This window comes from Dermochelys coriacea, chromosome 6 (genome assembly GCF_009764565.3).
Source record: "Dermochelys coriacea isolate rDerCor1 chromosome 6, rDerCor1.pri.v4, whole genome shotgun sequence".
NCBI lineage: Eukaryota > Metazoa > Chordata > Testudines > Dermochelyidae > Dermochelys > Dermochelys coriacea.
The window spans coordinates 86,365,705-86,385,540 of record NC_050073.1 but is presented as its reverse complement, the minus strand read 5'-3'; the positions used below and the strand labels follow the sequence as shown (position 1 = coordinate 86,385,540).

At 46.4% G+C, this 19,836-nt stretch overlaps 1 protein-coding gene across 22 annotated transcripts in view; it reads right to left on the bottom strand.

The window, feature by feature from the left end:
- TTLL5 (tubulin tyrosine ligase like 5) overlaps window positions 1-19,836 on the bottom strand; it is a 224,711-nt gene that overhangs the window by 142,711 nt on the left and 62,164 nt on the right. For 14 of the 22 annotated variants that reach the window (XR_006281938.1, XM_043516209.1, XM_043516204.1 and 11 more), the window contains 8 exons: window positions 14,917-15,045; window positions 14,333-14,424; window positions 13,800-13,862; window positions 12,681-12,719; window positions 11,426-11,583; window positions 10,133-10,433; window positions 6,274-6,394; window positions 4,431-4,577 (listed from right to left, as the gene is read on the bottom strand). Coding sequence is in view for 21 of the 22 variants with exons in the window: in XM_043516209.1 (XP_043372144.1) it covers window positions 4,431-4,577; window positions 6,274-6,394; window positions 10,133-10,433; window positions 11,426-11,583; window positions 12,681-12,719; window positions 13,800-13,862; window positions 14,333-14,424; window positions 14,917-15,045 (1,050 nt within the window). In the remaining variant the exon portion in view is untranslated. The remainder of the gene's footprint in view (window positions 1-4,430; window positions 4,578-6,273; window positions 6,395-10,132; window positions 10,434-11,425; window positions 11,584-12,680; window positions 12,720-13,799; window positions 13,863-14,332; window positions 14,425-14,916; window positions 15,046-19,836) is intronic. The other 8 variants (XM_043516201.1, XM_043516193.1, XM_043516198.1 and 5 more) reach the window with 3 other exon arrangements.

Here is a 19,836-nt window from a genome sequence, read left to right as displayed (position 1 = left end):
TGAGGAGCCAGTCCTCCTAAACAATGGAAGTAGGCAGCTACCATAATTTGTGAGTACATCCTTCGGGTGGATGTCAAGTCAAAGAGTAGGACCTAGTACTTGTAATGATTGTGGTTGAATGTGAAATGAAGAAATCTTTTATGAGAGGAATAAATCACAACATGAAAGTAGGCATCTTTGAGACTAAGGGTCACAAACCAGTACCCTAAATCTAGGGAGGGAATAGCAGCTGCTAGGGACACAATCCTGAATTTCAGATATCTGACATGCTTGTTCAGTTGTCTGAGATCTAGTATCTGCCTCCAACCTCCGTTCTTTGTGGGTATCAGAAAATATCTTGAATAGAACCCTTTTCCCTGTTTAGAAGTGGGGCTGGTTCTATGGTTCCTAAACTTGGGAGTCTCCTGTGCCAGCAACTGATTGTGAGAGGATCTCTGAAGAGGGACAGGGAAGGGGGTTGGAAGGACGTGATGGCAGTAAATTGGATCGCATAACTTGAAGTAATGGACTGTAATACCTATTTGTCCAATGTTATAGCCGCCCATGCTTGATGAAATAGAGAGATGGTGTCCAAATTAAGAAAGAGGGGGGTTGTCATGCAGCTGAGAGAACTGGTCACTGGGTAGTCTGGACTCATGACCAAACCATCAAAACTGGCATTTGGATGATATTTAAGACTGGGATGAGGTAGTTGCAGGCTTTTTCTTTGAAAACCTCAGCTGGAGGTCCTGGAAAATTGAGCAGGGTTGAATCTTTGTGTCGACTGAGACCTGCTAAACTATCTTACTTGCAGATGTGTATATCATCAAAGACCTAAATGTGGCTCTAAAGTCCTTCAGGATATGTGCAAAACTTCTGGTCATCGAAGATTAATCCTCCATGGTCGACTGTACTTCCTACAGAAACCCAAACAAATGAAACCAGGATGCTCACCTCATTACTACTGCGGTGGAAACAGACCTACCTGCAGTGTCCGCAGCATTGAGCAAAGGCTGCAGTGAAGATATTGCTAAGAGCTGACCCTCCCTTATTATGGTATTGAAATAGCTTATCAGGTGACAATGATGAGATGTTTGTAATGGGTGCAACCTCTTTGTTCACCTTTGCCTCTTCCTCCTCAAAGGTCTCCTCGGGCTCAGAATGGGGAGGAAGGATGGACAGTACCGGTGAATAAGGTCTTCTGTGTGCTCTGAGAGACTGAGCTACAGTCCCTTGACACTGCTGGCAGTACATTGTCCATGAATCCCAGCCAGGCTAATAAGGGAGACCATAAGGCATGGTGGGAGGTATCCAACGCTAGTCATCCCGAACATTGGTAGGTAGGGGTCTGGTGCCCTGCCTTTGTTGCATCTGCAATGGGGAATAACATCTGGAATAAATTGGAGAACCTTGAACTGAAAGTTCAGAGTCTGAGTCAGAATGCTTATCAACATACTGTATCAGAGGTAGCAATTCCTCCTCAGGGACAGTGGAAGATGGAAAAGAGGTAGGTCTCATGGAAACATGAGCAGTTGGTGACCCAGCTGACCCCAGAACTGAAAAATGTCCAGAGGTTGCAAAGAGCAGAGACTCAGGCTCATTAGCAGGGACTCTATTTTTCAATGGATAAAAAAAACAAAAACAAAAACAAAACAAAAAAAACATGAAAATCCACGCGTTTCCATGATTAAAATGAAATGCTGAACTTTAGTTTTCCTAGCCACAATATACAGTAGAACCCCATTTATCTGAACCTCCATTATCCAGCTCTCCATATTAACCGAACCACCAGCCGCCCAGGCTAACCACTTGAGCCACCATCTTAAAATAAGAGATAAAAAGCTCTTTGAATAATCAAAAATTTAGATAATTAGGAGAATTGGAAATCTGGCCTCAGTCCCAATTAGATCGGATAAATGGTGGTCCACTGTCAATTTAAAGCGCATTCAAAAATCAACCACAAGAGGGGGAGGTTGCATTTAACTGAATAAGTGATATGGTACTTTCAGTAAAATTTAGTTATGTGTTTTTATTTTTTCACAAAATGTAAAAACTAAAGATTCTCTGTAAAAAACACAAATTCTGCATTTTTCCGTGGCAAATGGATTTCTAGGATCCCTGCTAACTAGGTACCAAAAACTCTTGTGGGACTGAAATTTCTGCAGTTCCAGGAGCACAACAGAATTTGGTATTGGCACTAATGATACTGCAGACACTAATGATGTTGTTGGTATCAAGGGGGTTTAGGATTTCATTGAAGCCAATCTCTTGGTAGTAACGGCATTCAGTACCGACCCCTTTACCACTGTGGTATGGGTCTTAGTTGAAGTATTAGCATGCTTCATGGTTCCTGAAGTACTTGGAGCATCACCAGCACTCCTCTTGGGGTCTGAGGTCTCCAGTGACCAAAACTGCTTTGATGAAGAACTCTCTATTCTGCTCCTTTTAATCCTTTTCCTTATACTTTGAGTGAGAAGCTCTCGGACTGGCAGTGCAGTTATTGGTACCTCACTCATGGATATCTGTGGAGACTGGGTTTTCAATGCTGTCTTCCTTTTGGTGACCGTGATCTTGACTATGGGACACTGACAGAAGTGGAGAGTCCCTATATGCAGCATTTTCTACCACCACGTCAGCATCTGGTCTCAAGGCTTGCTTCACCATTAAGAGCCTATACTTTATTTCCCCGTTACTCTGGGTCTTCCTTTAAAAGGAGACCAAATCTTACACTGCTGGGAATACGAGAATCTCCCAACCAATAAACGCATTGGGAATGTCCACCACTAACTCTGATTGCTTCTCAACAAGAGAGGCACCTTTTAGAGCCCAGCATCCCTGCACAAGAAAATTTGTTCAAGTCCATCAATGGGGGGTTGGGAGGGGAAATGTATTGTTTTTAAGAAAGGGAAAAAAGGGGGAAAATGTTCCAACTATAAGGTACTAAATCTATTACTATTGAGACCTAACTATAAAAGATAAAGCACAAATACAAGCAGGAACAGGCACACAGCAATGAGGCACACTGCTAGACTCAGTCTCTGGCCAAAGGCAGTTCAAAAAGAACTAATATCAGTTCGCCCATGCAGCCCTATATAGCCTTGGTACAGGGCATGAGGATGTGTAGGGCACAGCATGAGCTGAACGGACACTGCTACCAGAAATCTCTGATCAAAGGCGCAAGGCACAGATGCAACTAAAGTGGAGCACTAAGCAAACAGGACATACCCAGGAGCTGATTTGGTTCACTCCCTACTTTGCTCTGACAGGTCAAGTTGCCAGATGTCAGTTCAGACACAAACTACTGTGAGTGGATATTCTCCCCTAACCAGTGGGAACTGGGTGTGCTGCCGAGGCACCATGCACAGCAACCCCTCAGACAGGGTTACTATTTTAACTTCTCTCAGTTAAGTGGGTGGAGAAGATAGACCCCAAAAGGAAATAAAACATAAATTAGCAAGAAAGCACAGTGCTGAGAATGGGGTTGGTTGCATCTGCAGAGGCGAAGCATGTCAGAGGGACTTTTATAACCCCTTCCTGCCAGAGATCATACAGACTATTATACTGAAAAGAGAAAAATTGTGTATTAAGCTGATGGAAAAAAATATTTAATATATTTGCATCTCAAAGCTGTTCTCTGCAGGGGCACCACAATAATGCACTAGAGACTGAGGTACTCTACAGAAAAAGCTGAGTCAGTTACATGTTTCTTTACCGGGTATTTCTCTTTCCTGATGTCTACAGACAGGAGTTTATTTTATTAGAAATGTAAATAGTTTTGTCATCTTGAGTTTCTCACAAGTCAATGCAGTACGTATATAGCCTAGATTTATATGGAGTTATGTCAGAAAGTTGCATGTGCAGTTGAGCACCTAGTTACTGTGCTACACATACAATTGCAGTAACAGTGTCATCTGGTAATTTCCATAGACAATTACCATGATTGAACATGCAACCACAGTGAGGTATAGGAACTTGAATATTAGATCAGACCAATAATCTGCCGAGACTAGTGTCTCTTCTTTGATAGTGGCCAATGACAGACACTTTAGAGGAAAATGTCAGAAACCCAGTCATGAACAGCTCTGCCTCATGATAAATGTATGCAGAGTTTACATACAAAAAAATCTTCATTTAAGCCATAAACATTTCCAAGGGTTCATGAGTTTTAGAAGTCCTAAATAATCTGGTAGACATCTGTCTATCTGTGTCTGGGTGACCCCCAAGGAATTGGTTGTCCTTAAATGTTCAACGAATTAGAAAATCAAGGGGCTGCTGCTGTAGAGGATGGAGGGGAGGTGGGGTTTGGCACTGGGTTGTTGGGTTACACATCCCACTCTGCGTAGAAGTAACAGAAACAAGGAAGCTCTGGAACTGATCTGGATTATGCACTCATCTGAATCCAAGTGGATTCAGCTGCCCTAGGAAGAGGAATTTGAGATGAAGCCACTCACCTTGTTATAACAGACTATGAATTCACCCAGCTGGCGAGCCAGGATGCGCCTACGATCATTCAGGGCCAGATGTCGACTGGGGAGTACCATCCTCAATGACTGCTGAAGATTGCTGGCTGCTCGTTTCAGAAAGCGTACCACCAGCTCCTGCCACCAAGGGAGACAGCATTAAACAAGAGAGTCTAGATGGCAGGTACAAGGTGTGGGGTGGAGAGCACAGGGGTTGCTAGATCAGCCTATGATGGGTAGAGAAGAAATGCTGTTCTGTGGATGCGGTATGGCATGTAGCAGGTAGAGTACATCCCAGAATGGACGTGGTGGTGGATGCTTTTTAACCTACTCCCACAAATTCCCAAGATAAGGGGGAGAAGAAGTGTGCATCACTTCCTGGACTGGGACAGGGATGGGAGTACTTCGGGAATATCTGTCTGAGGAAAGTGTGGCCGAGGAGAAGATGTGGAAAATCAAGCAACTTTGATAATGGAGTCTCCCTATCCGGAGAAACACTTTGAGAGCATCATCAAAAGTATCATGTAGAAGGAGTCCAGGGATAATATGACAAAACCCCTTCAAGACACTCCTCTTCTCCCCACCACAATGGAGGAGAATCTTGGGGCTCTTTGGCCATACCACATGATCAGATACAACCTCTGGTCAAGAAACAAATTCCTGCTCCCTGCATCATCATGTCCCCTGTATGACCTCTGGCCAGATACCCACTCCAACCTCCCGCTATGTCAACCCCCTCATGCCACCTCAGATGGAGAGGGAATACAGCAAGTCAGGCCCCAAGGCAAGACGCCTGCTGTGGGTGTTCAGTTCTGAATCCTTTTTGTCTCCCCTCTGGATTTGTTTTTGGTTAGATGCCCTGCTAGTGCATAAATGAGCTGCCTCACAGCCAGAGCATTGGATTTCACAGCTAGCTTCTCACTGCCATTACACTAGGCTGGTTTGATCTGTTATTTTAAACATTTTTCACAGCACAGCAGACAAAGTGAATCTAAAAAAGCCAGTTTCAATTTTCCACTTGGAAAGCAGGGGTAACATTTTCCACTGAGCCGAATGATTATTTCTGACACTTGGTTTTATCTTCGAGCTGCACTGGCTGTTTCCCCACAGCCTGCTTTTAGAAAGAGCCCATTTGGGTTTGCAAAAAGCCCAGCATATCATCTGATGCTGTCTTTCAGGTGTTAGAGAGGTGATACTGGGCTTGCTGAACTCCTTAAAGTGGCTGACTCAGATAGGGAGACTTCATTGTATTGTCTGAGGAAATCCAGGGACATTCAACAGCAGCATTAGAGAGAAACTTTTTTTTTTCCCCTCTGTCTCTGCAGAGAAGAAAGGGAAGATCATATAAGGTACAGCTACCTGCAAAGAGTAAGAGTGTGGATGGGAAGAAGGCTAAGCCAGCCACCCACTCAACTTGAGCACATTCAAGCATTCTGTTTCTTTGAGAAGCTGCCGGTCCCTTTATGATTCGACTGGAAAATCCAGGCACTGGCAAGACATCTCAGAGAAAATCCTGCCAGGAAACAGGAATTCAACAGCAGGTACGTTCAGAGGTAGGAATGCAAGGAAGAGGAGGCTGAGCTGGATGGAGTGTCAACTATGCCCAGTTCACTAAGAGCTGTCTGTGCTGATCTTACTCGGAAGTCAGTCAGTATCTCTACCTGGCCTGCATGTTATGAATCTGGCACCAGTTCTTGGACAGAGGTGGAGGAGAAGTGTGCACAATTTCAGGAACCAGGAGCTTTCTAACCTTGTTCTTTATGAGGGTGGGAACTGGACTCCACTCTCAGGACAGTTCCCCAATAGGCTCCTCTTGCCCAATACAGCTTCTTACCATTTGCTCATCCTCCTTAGTAGCCCAGGCAGCATTGTGGATCTGGTCCCCGGCCTCCTTCATCAGACGCAGTTGAACACGATGCAGGTAGGCAGAGAAAGCCCTGCGAGCCTGCACTTTGCTGTAGAAGCCAAGACAGGGGTCATATATACAGCACCACAGAGCGAACAGCCCCCATCTGGACTACTTATGAACCTAATTACTGTCAGTCAAGTCCTCCAGTATGCAAAAGCATCTGGGGATAAGGAAAAAGAGGACTTCTTTGTCCCTAATTTATTCTTAATGTACCTTCATTCCATCAGATTGGGCCAGGGGCTCCAGAGGAACAGTGTACTCTGAGCAAGGACAACTTCTGGGGATGGGGTGCCCTCCTTCCCTTCCCACATCCTTAGCAGGCCAGTCAGGAGGTCAACCATGTGCACACCAGCCGAGCAGAATATTCCTAGACCACTCTGAAGCTCCAATGGTGCTGTCTCTTTATGACAATTCTGAACACAGCACTAACTATCACAAATTAAGCTGAAAGGCTCTGTCCCAATGACAGAGCTTCTAAAGGAGGCCCTGCACTTCTTATTGGAGAGCGAGGGGACCTCTCACCATCTAGATAAAACCTCTGTAAAACAAAGGAACAACATTTGTGAAGATGAGCTCTTCCCCATCCACCCCAGTTACAGGCCAGGCTTCACTGAGCAAAGTACGCCACTCAGCTGACCGAACACATAAGGGAGCTGTGGAAGTGAATCACGGTGACCAGATGATACAGAAGTTGGGTGGGATATACAGTTTCATTCTCACTCCTCTACAGTTATAGTCATTTTAATGAACACACATGTTAAGACAGCCAACTGCCCAAGACTTTGCTCAACTTCGCCCAGCTGCAGCCCAGCCTTCAAACCCTCCTCCAGCTCTGAGTGGGCCCAGCTTCCTGCCTCCAGTTACTCCCAAGGACTCTCTGCTCCTCTCTCGCCCACTTCATACTTTATGGATTTTTTTTTTTTTAAAAATACTTCCCCATACTCAGGACAAGGTATGTCCCCACTTTGCCAGACATGGTCCTCCACCTTCTGCTCTCTATTTCTGTCTAAGTACTTATATGGCCCTCATTAATGTAGTAGGTCAGCACCTGCTCCCATCAGGGGCTCTGATCTTCAGCTCAGGAACCTGGCCTCCCTCCCACACGTATCTACAATGTGCAGTGATACATACTTCTAGTACTATGGAAATCATATAAAATAGCAGCAGCACCACTATGGACCAATGCATCAGCCTAAAGCTGATACGGGGAGATAGCCATGGAAGTTTAAATGCCATGCACTGTCTGGAGTTATGCCTCTGCTTGGTCATTAGTCCTTCAAATTTCTAAAGCCCTGTCACAGAGCTAGGGAGGACCTTGAGAAGATGAGTTCATAGGAGGCTCAGACTGACCCCTCTCTACTGGGTTATCTCAGGGGTTTGCTTTAACTAAAACAAGCTTGGTCTCTGCCCTGCAATGAACTCCACAACACAGAATAACCCCTGTGGCTCCTCAGAGCTCCCTGTCCTTCTAGACAACAAACCCTTTTCCCCCCCACATGGGACTAACCCAGCCATGAGCAGACTTTGAACTCTGTCTAGGAATTAACTCCCAGAATACCAGGCCACTGTAACTACACAGCGCCTCTCTCCTAGGGGCTCCTTCCCCCCCTCCCTAGTGTTGCAGATCCCTTCCAGGGGCATCAAAATATTTTGTGATAAAGTCTCTAAGATTCCTTGCTGCTAGGATTAGAGAACAACTCATTGACAGCTCCTTGCCTGTATCTCAGTTTCAAAACACCAAACTTGGACCTGCTCTTAATCCCAACATGGAATCAGAGGAGGCCCTTCAGAATGGGCCCTGGAGATAGAATGTTACCTTGGCTCCTGAAATCTCTGTCTTGCACTTGAGACCCAGAAGAAAAAAGCATTCTACAGAGGCCTCAAAAGTAGGGGCAGACACAGCTTCCTCTACTGGTGATTCCCCTGGGGATTGCACAGTGGGGTATATAACTCATCTCCAATAATTGTCACCACCCATCAATACCACTAGAAGGATGAGAGGCAGAGAAGCTGGCTGGCCAGGCCCAGCTGGAGGACTGAGGAACATCCTGCCTCTCAGAAGGGCTGCATGGGACAGGCCTGGTTTCTTTCGGATGAGATTTTCATGACTTCAGCTCCTCAGCCACAGCCAAGCTTTCCATCAGTGACAAAATCAGACAGGGCCAAGTCCAGCACAATCCTTGCACATGAAGTCACTGCACGCCTTACACTGTGTGGAGCTCCTTTGCTGCTCCAGGGGAATCCCAATGGGGCTGGGTGCTGAGTAGGAATCTGCCAGCAACTCTTGACAGAAGCCTGCATTCTTAGCAGGACTTGGCTGCCCTGTGTGTGAGTGGGTGAGCTCAGTACTGCTGTGTCTGCTTTGAAAACCTGTTTCCAAATTTTCCCCTCTACAGACACCACAGCAGCACATGCCTCAGCCATAACAAGATAATAGAGCAACCCAAATTCCTCCTGATGTTTCCTGAGGCCTCCCAGCCTCACGGAAACTAAATTGGGAAAGAAGAGGCAGGTCACATAGGGGTCAATGAAATCTTGTTTTCTACAAGCTTGGACAATTTTGCATAATATATGACAAACAATGAAAATACCTTTTATTCAGAAGAGGGATAGTCATCCCTATCCCCATAATGCTCCCATCCCCCTCCCCTATTCAGCAAGGGGATACTCTCCCACCCATCCCTTATAATGTGCCCCCCCAGCAGACAGGTACTCTGTCTCCCCCACTTATCCAGAAGAGTGATTACCTTCCTATCTAGTAGGCCACAAGCTGGAGAGTTCCCAAACTTTCCTTCCACCCCACCCTTTTTGCAAACAGTCCAGCCACGCACCAGAGCTCACTCCACTCCACCCCACCCTTCCCAAAACTGGACAATCCAATCTCTCAGTGCCTCATCACCCTCAAAACACTTCTGTCTTGCTCTCAGGACACTGCAATCTAGCATTTCAGTGGTTATTGCCAGAGTTAGGGCTTGTTTGCACAGCAAGCTACAGAGTGAGTCTACAGCAAACCAGCTTGCTGCACAGTTACATCACATGTGGACACTGTTCAAGTGCACTGAAAGTCCCAGAGTGCAGCTCACTAGTATGTCAAGCCACATTCTGGGACTTTCACTGTGCTGTAACAGTGTCCAATGGGATGTTACTGCACAGCAAGCTGGTGTGCTGTATATTCACTCGCTGGCTTGCTGTGCAGTAGTTCATGATGTGGACAAGCCATTAGAAACATTCACTTCAAGAACAAAAGCACAAGAATGGGAAGTTTTCTTTTATGGGAGGTGGGAAGAACAGGGGGAATTCCATTCTCAGCCTTCATTTGTTGGCTTTATGTACAATAAAAATATAGTACGATGAAAAACCAGAAGAGATAATGAACACACAGGTTTACAGTTCAACAGGAGACCCCTTGCATCAAATCAGAGGAATTTTGAAGGCTGGGGTAGCTAAAGTGCAGCTCACAGCCATGTGTTTTAAGAAAAGTACAGCCCATGGAGACTTTAGGTCCCAGTGTGCAATACAGGGGTCCCACATTCTAGGACTGATAAGGTGAAGGCTCCTGCATTTGTCTCCACTTTGTGTAAACTAGATGCCAATGCAGCCTGCAGTTGAGCAAAATCTAGACATGTTTGTTATAGACTCTCCCACCTTCCTGTCCCTAGGCGGGGAGTGGGGTGGTGGTGGTGGTGTTGGGTTCTTAACTTATTGAATGTCCCTGGGCTCCATGTACTCGTTGATACTAGTTGCTATGCTTACCAAAATAATCTGCTTAAAGAAAGTCTCTTACCTTAGATTCCCATTCTCCTGCAGAATCTGCAGCAAGTTAAATCGAGGCTCTTGATTCACTTCTTGGAGAAGCAGCTCTGCCCCTCCACCTCCAGCTTTCTGTTCAGGCTCCTTCAGCACGTTCTCTCGGCAGACAGCATCCATCATCTCCGACAGCTTTGGCTTGCATTTCACCTGCATGTCCGCAAGAGAGGCAGCAGTTTCATCCTGAGTTACCTCTATTTCTTCATCCTCATGTGCCTCCTCTTCTTCCTCACTCTCTACGTCTGATTTGAGAGGCATTTCCTTTAGCTTGGAAGTCCCTAAAATGAGGAGGAAATCAACAATGGTGATGAACAACAAAAAAACTCTCATTACCCATCACCCCTTTGTTTATGCCCAAACTCTTTGCTGCTGGAAGTCCAAGAACTCTCTCTAACAGCCAAGTCTTCACCACTGTACTTCCTTCTTCACTAGAGCTTTCCACCTAGGATCTCAGAGCAGCTTATAAATCCCTCCTACCAACACCAGGAGATAGCTGAAGGTTACTATTCTCCATTTCCTCCTCTGTAAGAACAGACAAAATGACTTGTCCAGGATCATATCCTGACTCCATGGCAAAGTCAGGATTAATACATTACTTGATCTCTGGTTCTTATGTTAGTTTGGATTCCCTTGCCTTTGTTTACTTCATGTACACCAATATACTGCTGATAGAGTGTGTTGCACCAACATAGAGGTGTGCACAAGTGCTTATGCTGGAAAAAACTTATGTCACTCGGGGGGGGCAGGGTTCACACCCCTAAGCAACAAAAGTTTTGCTGATAGAAAAGTGCTAGTGTAGACATGGCCTCCGTTTCAAACATAAGCTCCAATGAGTAAGTTTGCCCCTTTCCTCCTGGCCTTACATGGTGCCATATTGGAGATCCAGCCTGGAACACCCCAGACTTTCAGCCTCTTGTGGAGGGTGACAGGAAAGCATAGGCACACCCCTGCTTTCCCAGACGTTTCTTGTCCCCAGAAAAAGGCTGTGACTACACCTTCAGAGGAGGTTTAACCCCACAGCCATTGTATATACAGCTGAACTGTGGAGGGAATGGCATATCAGAAGGCGGCCATTCAGAATTAGAATGGAGTGAAAAATCAGTGCTGACCACTGAATCTCTACCTTCTGAGCACGATTCCCAGGGCCAAAAGAGTCAACTAAGACCTGCATTAGATCTCTTGCAGCCCTGCCCCCTGGGAACCCAATCACAAACACCCCTCGTTAGCCAGGCTTTACCCTCTTGCCATCTAGGATCCTAGCCATAGATACCTGGCAGTCTTGCCCGTGCTGCTCTCATCTTGCCATGACATTGCCTGCGCTTCCGTACCTCCAGCGACAGGAGCTTCCTCTCATACAGCGCAGCACGAAGTTCAGCATTAGAATCCATGGCTTCCAGCCCCAGATTCACTCCCCCATTAAGAGCAGCTCTGGGAAGCACAATACAGATAGCAGCCTCAATCACCTTCTCTCCCCCATTATGGCCTACATCTTAGTGTCTGCCTGTTACATTAGGAAAACAATGAAGCCCAACCTAACCTTGCTCTCAGAGAAGCCCACATCATGTTAGAGGGAAGGGCTCTTTCAGAGACTTGCACAGACTGTGGGATAGCATCTCCCTAAACCACCATGGTGGGGATGTAGACTCAAGGCAAGACCCAACAAAATTCATGTCTCCATCACCATGCCCCATTGACTAGCTCACACATAGGCTGCAGAGTCACACTTCAGGAAACTCCTTCTCAGATGGCAGCTGCTCCAAGCAGAACAGTAGGTGTATAAAGTCATGCAAGAGAGCGAGGTGGAAGATCCTGAACCCAAATTCCACCTGACACAATCTCTTATTCAGATAGCTTGTTCATAAGTGTGGTTAAGTCAGAACTCAGAATTTTAACATGATTCAGGTGGACAAAGTGCCAGCTCTTGTGCAATCCTGTCACAAACTAAGCAAAATCCCTGAGGCATTGCACTGCTCTGTGTGGAGACAGGAACATGACAACTGAGCCAGAGCAAAGAGTTCCAGCAGAAAGCACCTCTGAGTAACTAGAGCATCCACAGAGCTTCCTACTGCCTTCCCCTCTGCTTCCCCCGCCCTTAGGATCTACCAAAAAAAAGGGACACGGACACCTGAGGTCTGTGATTCTCACCCCTTATAGAAGAAACAGTCTATAGCATTCTGTATTACCTGGGAGGATCCGATCATGAGCAATAGAGAGCCTCCAAAGTGCTATGAGTCTCACAGCAGCAAGCATGAGAGGAAAAGCTGCAATACCCTGTCCCCTAAAAATTTATCTCTCTAAGAGCAGGGCAATGGGTTGTTCACAAGGCTCACTTTACAGAGCTGGTTATGAGGAGGGGGACAACTTCAGCCTGTCAGGTCTTCCCACAGAAATCCACCTACTGATGGCAGGATGACTGCTGGGGCTCCTAGCTGCTGACCTGGGTTCTGTGAGCTGATGCCAGAGCAGTATGAACTAATAGTAAAGCCCTACAAATGCAGATATTCTTTATTTAAATAGCCACTTACCGGGCTCTTCCAGCAACTGGGCCTCTTCTCATCCTGGCCCTGCAGAAGAAGACAGGGCAGCAGGTTTCAGGGTAGCACCACAAACTCATTCTATATCACTGGAAGATTTGCCAAGCTCTCCAACTACTTGGTTTACAAAGTGAGACCACCCAAGTTTGCAGAGTTCCTTGAAAACCCCACCCTAAAGAAGGGTGAAAAGGTCCTGACACAGGAAGTCCAAGCAGCTCTCTTTTAATAGGAATTTGTTTTCCTTTAGTTCATATTGAAGGACCTTCCAGTTTGAGCCAAAGGGCCAACAAACTTCCCCCAAAGCATGAATGCAAGTGAGACTTGGACATAAGGCTAAAATTATATTCCTGATGCTGGGATACCTGCTATAAGGGGCTCCAATTATGATGCCCCATCTTCATCAGCAATATTACTCATTCCCAAATGGGCTTCCTGTGGAGCCCAGGCCAGAGAAAGAAAACTATGGTGGGTCCAGATAGGACCACTGATGATGGGTGCAGCTTTTAGTGGAGGTCCATACAGAAGCATGCGTTGCTGTGTCTTTTGGAGTACTGAGTGGAGAGGCAGGGCTTCCAACAGTGCTTGGAAAAGGCTTCAGTGCCTACCCTACAAGAGGGAGCATTCTGTAATGTGAAGCTGAATTCAAAGCAAGGGGGATAAGGAACCGCTGCAACCTCTGTACAACGCTCAGTGGCTTCTAAACCTGCAAACATCTGTATTCCTTGTTATACCAGGCCACTGAGCATTACTCATGCAGTGCACCTTCCTCCTCCTATTTCCTCCCCTGCCCCGTGGTTGCTTTCCCATGCCCTTTGCACACCATGCTGTGCATCTCTTTCCCCTCCTGCAAGTGACCAAAGATGGGCCTCTCCATGCTTTAGGAACCCTCTGAAGATTTTGTTTGGAGGGACAGGTAGGTTTGTATTCACTGGCATACTAAGGAAATAGTGTGTGGCTATTCCCGCCCTTTTAAGGCGCAGCATCGTGGCCAACAATATTGTGGCTATTTAGAGTACTCCTCTTTGCTCTATTTCAGTCCCCTCTGTCCCTCTCCCAGAAGGTGTTCACCCTACAGTGCAGGCTGCCAGAGCCAGCTGTCCTGTTTCCTACCTGTCCTGGAAGAGACGTATTGCCAGCATATAATTCATTGTTGTCTTGTGCTCTAAGTAGGATCTGGAAAGGGAGGTGGAGGGGACTGATTAAAGCTCAGGCCAACACAATGAAAAGATGAAGGAGGCCTTGCACAGAATGAAGACATTCATAAAATACACCCCTAACAGAAAGGCACTGAAATAATATGGTGCAATCAGACAGGCAAGGGGAGAGGAGAAAGGCAGTCACTGTCTGGCACCTAAACATTGGGGGAGGCAGCCACAGTATGTGGTGAAAAAAGAAAACCAGGACATAAGGGAAAAAGAAAAGCAGAACCTAGTGTCACCCAGGGGTGAGGCCCATTGTGTACCTGTGGCTCTGAGGGTGGGACACACAGCATGTGTTAGGGTAACCAGAGGAAAGAGGGGGAGTTGACAGTGCTGTCCCCCATCCCCAACCACTAACCTGGTTTTAATTCACATACACGTCCTATAACCAAAAACAAAGCACCAAGGAGATACTGAGCCAACACACTGGGGATTTCTCCTCACCCATAAAGATCCCATGTCAGTGGCGTTGGGAATATCCGGATGAAACCCCCTCTCCGCTCATTCTCCTCCTTCACTCGACGCAGAACTTTTATCTGGGATCGGAGAAAGGAAGAAGAGCCAAGTGAAACAGATACAGAAAATTATCCTCAGGGCAGGGCTTGGGTTCCAGAGGATGAGGCTGCCATTAACCCTGCAGTTGTGGGAGTGACTAGTGTAAATTTGACATAAATTATACAATAATGTCATCTTACATGTAGGTCCTGAAGGATCCTATGGCTTTTTAGAGTATATATGCACTCTTGGCATAGCAGGGGGAGGGGCCCTTCCGGGATGGAGTCACTATTATCAGTAAAATTCAGCAGTTTCACTCAGAGAATAAACCATTTTCTAAAAGGTCTCCCTTATCACTTTTGTTTGTCCCATTCTGGGGCCAGACAGCTCTCTCATGAGGCGGTGGATACTTGGCAGGAGCAACTGTTAATCCAAAATTACATTTGATTATTAAATTACTTGTGCTCCCCTCATCCCCACATGTTGTCCCAAAGCCAAGGTACATACAACATCAGATATTTAACAGCCCTTACCTCCTCCATGGACAGACCCAGCATGGAACCACTTTGCTTTCCGGCTACCTTTTCCCTGCCTGAAGGCATCACGTTTTTCACCTCAGCATCACTGGCAGACAGAGGGCGGGCACGCTGTAGAGACATAGTCTGAATCCAGATGTTACTCTTTCCCCTCTCTAAACTTATTTTAAAAATTAATAGCTAAATTCAAATTCCAAGCCCCCATGCTCAGCAGAATCCACACTCTAGGGCACCAGAGCCAGGATTCACACCCCTAGCCTCCAACTATAGCAGGATGCACACCCCGTTGGGCACTAATGTCAGGAATCACATTCCCAGTTTTTGAGAAGAGCAAGACCCCAGGCATTAGTGCCAGCATTCACATACCTCACCCCTTTGAGAAAACCATGACACATAACCCAGAGGCACTGCAGCCAGGATTTTCAGTCCCAGCCCCCAAGCACAGAAAGATTCACACTCAATGGGCATCAGAACCAGGATTAACAGTCCCAGGCTCCAGGCAAAGTGGGATCCCCATCCCAGGGGCACCAGAATCAGGATTCACCCTCCCAGTCAGGCTGTGAGGACTCTAGTAATTAGCTAGCGAGATGAACTTATGGGAGAAAAAAAGGCGAGACATTCAGTTCAATATCCATCATGCTCTCTTCTCAGCTCACAAATCTGAAAGACCACAATCTGATGCTCCTGGGACTCAACAAAAGATCTTTTCTCTTCATACGGCCATACTCCACAGCCAAGTGGCTATCAGTATTATCACAGACAAGCACAGAAGGCAAAGACAGACTTGAAAAGCAAGAAACTAAAAAAGGAAGGGTTTGCAGAAGTCTAGCAAACAAAGTCTTAACCTAAAGTCAGTGCCTGGTAAGTCACAATAGATCAATTGATGAGCCTGGAATCAAAAGTATTTGCAAAGCAGCAGAACTGTCAGGTCCTAAGAAAAGGACAAAAAAAAAAAAAAAAAAACCACACAACTTAGATCAGTGTGACCGGACACAATCCGACAGGATAGCGGAACAGTTTAACTGGGTCCTAGGCACAGCTCAGGTAGGCTTAGAATCATAGAATCATAGAATATCAGGGTTGGAAGGGACCCCAGAAGGTCATCTAGTCCAACCCCCTGCTCAAAGCAGGACCAAGTCCCAGTTAAATCATCCTAGCCAGGGCTTTGTCAAGCCTGACCTTAAAAACCTCTAAGGAAGGAGATTCTACCACCTCCCTAGGTAACGCATTCCAGTGTTTCACCACCCTCTTAGTGAAAAAGTTTTTCCTAATATCCAATCTAAACCTCCCCCATTGCAACTTGAGACCATTACTCCTCGTTCTGTCATCTGCTACCATTGAGAACAGTCTAGAGCCATCCTCTTTGAAACCCCCTTTCAGGTAGTTGAAAGCAGCTATCAAATCCCCCCTCATTCTTCTCTTCTGCAGACTAAACAATCCCAGCTCCCTCAGCCTCTCCTCATAAGTCATGTGCTCTAGACCCCTAATCATTTTTGTTGCCCTTCGCTGTACTCTTTCCAATTTATCCACATCCTTCTTGTAGTGTGGGGCCCAAAACTGGACACAGTACTCCAGATGAGGCCTCACCAGTGTCGAATAGAGGGGAACGATCACGTCCCTCGATCTGCTCGCTATGCCCCTACTTATACATCCCAAAATGCCATTGGCCTTCTTGGCAACAAGGGCACACTGCTGACTCATATCCAGCTTCTCGTCCACTGTCACCCCTAGGTCCTTTTCCGCAGAACTGCTGCCGAGCCATTCGGTCCCTAGTCTGTAGCGGTGCATTGGATTCTTCCATCCTAAGTGCAGGACCCTGCACTTATCCTTATTGAACCTCATTAGATTTCTTTTGGCCCAATCTTCCAATTTGTCTAGGTCCTTCTGTATCCTATCCCTCCCCTCCAGCGTATCTACCACTCCTCCCAGTTTAGTATCATCCGCAAATTTGCTGAGAGTGCAATCCACACCATCCTCCAGATCATTTATGAAGATATTGAACAAAACGGGCCCCAGGACCGACCCGTGGGGCACTCCACTTGACACCGGCTGCCAACTAGACATGGAGCCATTGATCACTACCCGTTGAGCCCGACAATCTAGCCAGCTTTCTACCCACCTTATAGTGCATTCATCCAGCCCATACTTCCTTAACTTGCTGACAAGAATGCTGTGGGAGACCGTGTCAAAAGCTTTGCTAAAGTCAAGAAACAATACATCCACTGCTTTCCCTTCATCCACAGAACCAGTAATCTCATCATAAAAGGCGATTAGATTAGTCAGGCATAACCTTCCCTTGGTGAATCCATGCTGACTGTTCCTGATCACTTTCCTCTCCTCTAAGTGCTTCAGGATTGATTCTTTGAGGACCTGCTCCATGATTTTTCCAGGGACTGAGGTGAGGCTGACCGGCCTGTAGTTCCCAGGATCCTCCTTCTTCCCTTTTTTTAAAGATGGGCACTACATTAGTCTTTTTCCAGTCATCCGGGACTTCCCCCGTTCGCCACGAGTTTTCAAAGATAATGGCCAAGGGCTCTGCAATCACAGCCGCCAATTCCCTCAGCACTCTCGGATGCAATTCGTCCGGCCCCATGGACTTGTGCACGTCCAGCTTTTCTAAATAGTCCCTAACCACCTCTATCTCTACAGAGGGCTGGCCATCTCTTCCCCATTTTGTGATGCCCAGCACAGCAGTCTGGGAGCTGACCTTGTTAGTGAAAACAGAGGCAAAAAAAGCATTGAGTACATTAGCTTTTTCCACATCCTCTGTCACTAGCTTGCCTCCCTCATTCAGTAAGGGGCCCACACTTTCCTTGGCTTTCTTCTTGTTGCCAACATACCTGAAGAAACCCTTCTTGTTACTCTTGACATCTCTTGCTAGCTGCAGCTCCAGGTGCGATTTGGCCCTCCTGATATCTTTCCTACATGCCCGAGCAATATTTTTATACTCTTCCCTGGTCATATGTCCAACCTTCCACTTCTTGTAAGCTTCTTTTTTATGTTTAAGATCCGCTAGGATTTCACCATTAAGCCAAGCTGGTCGCCTGCCATATTTACTATTCTTTCGACTCATCGGGATGGTTTGTCCCTGTAACCTCAACAGGGATTCCTTGAAATACAGCCAGCTCTCCTGGACTCCCTTCCCTTTCATGTTAGTCCCCCAGGGGATCCTGGCCATCTGTTCCCTGAGGGAGTCAAAGTCTGCTTTCCTGAAGTCCAGGGTCCGTATCCTGCTGCTTACCTTTCTTCCCTGCGTCAGGATCCTGAACTCAACCAACTCATGGTCACTGCCTCCCAGATTCCCATCCACTTTTGCTTCCCCCACTAATTCTACCCGGTTTGTGAGCAGCAGGTCAAGAAAAGCGCTCCCCCTAGTTGGCTCCCCTAGCACTTGCACCAGGAAATTGTCCCCTACGCTTTCCAAAAACTTCCTGGATTGTCTATGCACCGCTGTATTGCTCTCCCAGCAGATATCAGGAAAATTAAAGTCACCCATGAGAATCAGGGCATGCGATCTAGTAGCTTCCGTGAGTTGCCGGAAGAAAGCCTCATCCACCTCATCCCCCTGGTCTGGTGGTCTATAGCAGACTCCCACCATGACATCACTCTTGTTGCACACACTTCTAAACTTAATCCAGAGACACTCAGGTTTTTCCACAGTTTCGTACCGGAGCTCTGAGCAGTCATACTGCTCCCTTACATACAGTGCTACTCCCCCACCTTTTCTGCCCTGCCTGTCCTTCCTGAACAGTTTATAACCATCCATGACTGTACTCCAGTCATGTGAGTTATCCCACCAAGTCTCTGTTATTCCAATCACGTCATAATTCTTTGACATCACCAGGACCTCCAGTTCTCCCTGCTTGTTTCCAAGGCTTCCTCTGTAGAAAGATACAAAAAAAGACTGAGCCCAGCTCATTCCTCCAGATGGCATTCAAACCACCTCTTAGCACAGAAGCGAAAGAAGAATGAGCAAGTAACTCAAATTGATTAAACCTTGGGAGTAATCCCACAGAACACATACTGAAATGAAGATGAGTGCAGGATACAATTGTATTCTTATCTGTAAGGATCATCTGAGCTGATAACTAAAACAGAATTTTATTGTGGCAACCTCCACAGAAACACAATGACAGAAGTGGAGGATGAAGCAGTTGCAACAGGAATGGATGTTGCACTGTAGCAGGCTGGGTTGAGCTACTCAGAAGCAATTCATGTGGTGAGAACCAGAGGGAAAGCTGACATAGCAGGTGCCAACTGAAAATGTTTCCTTACAGCCTATTGAACAGTGATTAGAAAGGAAGGACCTCAAAGAGGTCTGGCTGGGAGAAAAAACGAACGAGTAAACAGGAGACACTAGAGTCATTGAATTTAAAGCCAGAATGGACCACTTGATCATCTAGTCTGACCTCCTGTATAAACACAGGCCACCAACACCACCCACTAAACCCAAAAACCACAATTAGACCAAAGTATACAACCCACAGGAAACTAGACTATTATGTGCCACAGGCATAGAATAGGAGAGACCAAGGTGCATCAGTGCCCCAGGCCCCTGCAATGGCAGAGAAATTATTAAATAAAATATACCCAGATGATCCTGGCAAGTGACCCCCCCACACACACACAAGCTACAACAGAAGGCAAAAAACCCCAAGGTCACTGCCAATCTGACCTGATTGAAAATTCCTTCCTGAGCCCAAAAATAGTGATCAGTCAGACCCTGAGCATGTTGCAGAGTAGCAGCCGTGTTAGTCTGTATTCGCAAAAAGAAAAGGAGTACTTGTGGCACCTTAGAGACTAACAAATTTATTAGAGCATAAGCTTTCGTGAGCTACAGCTCACTTCATCAGATGCATTTGGAGCTGTAGCTCACGAAAGCTTATGCTCTAATAAATTTGTTAGTCTCTAAGGTGC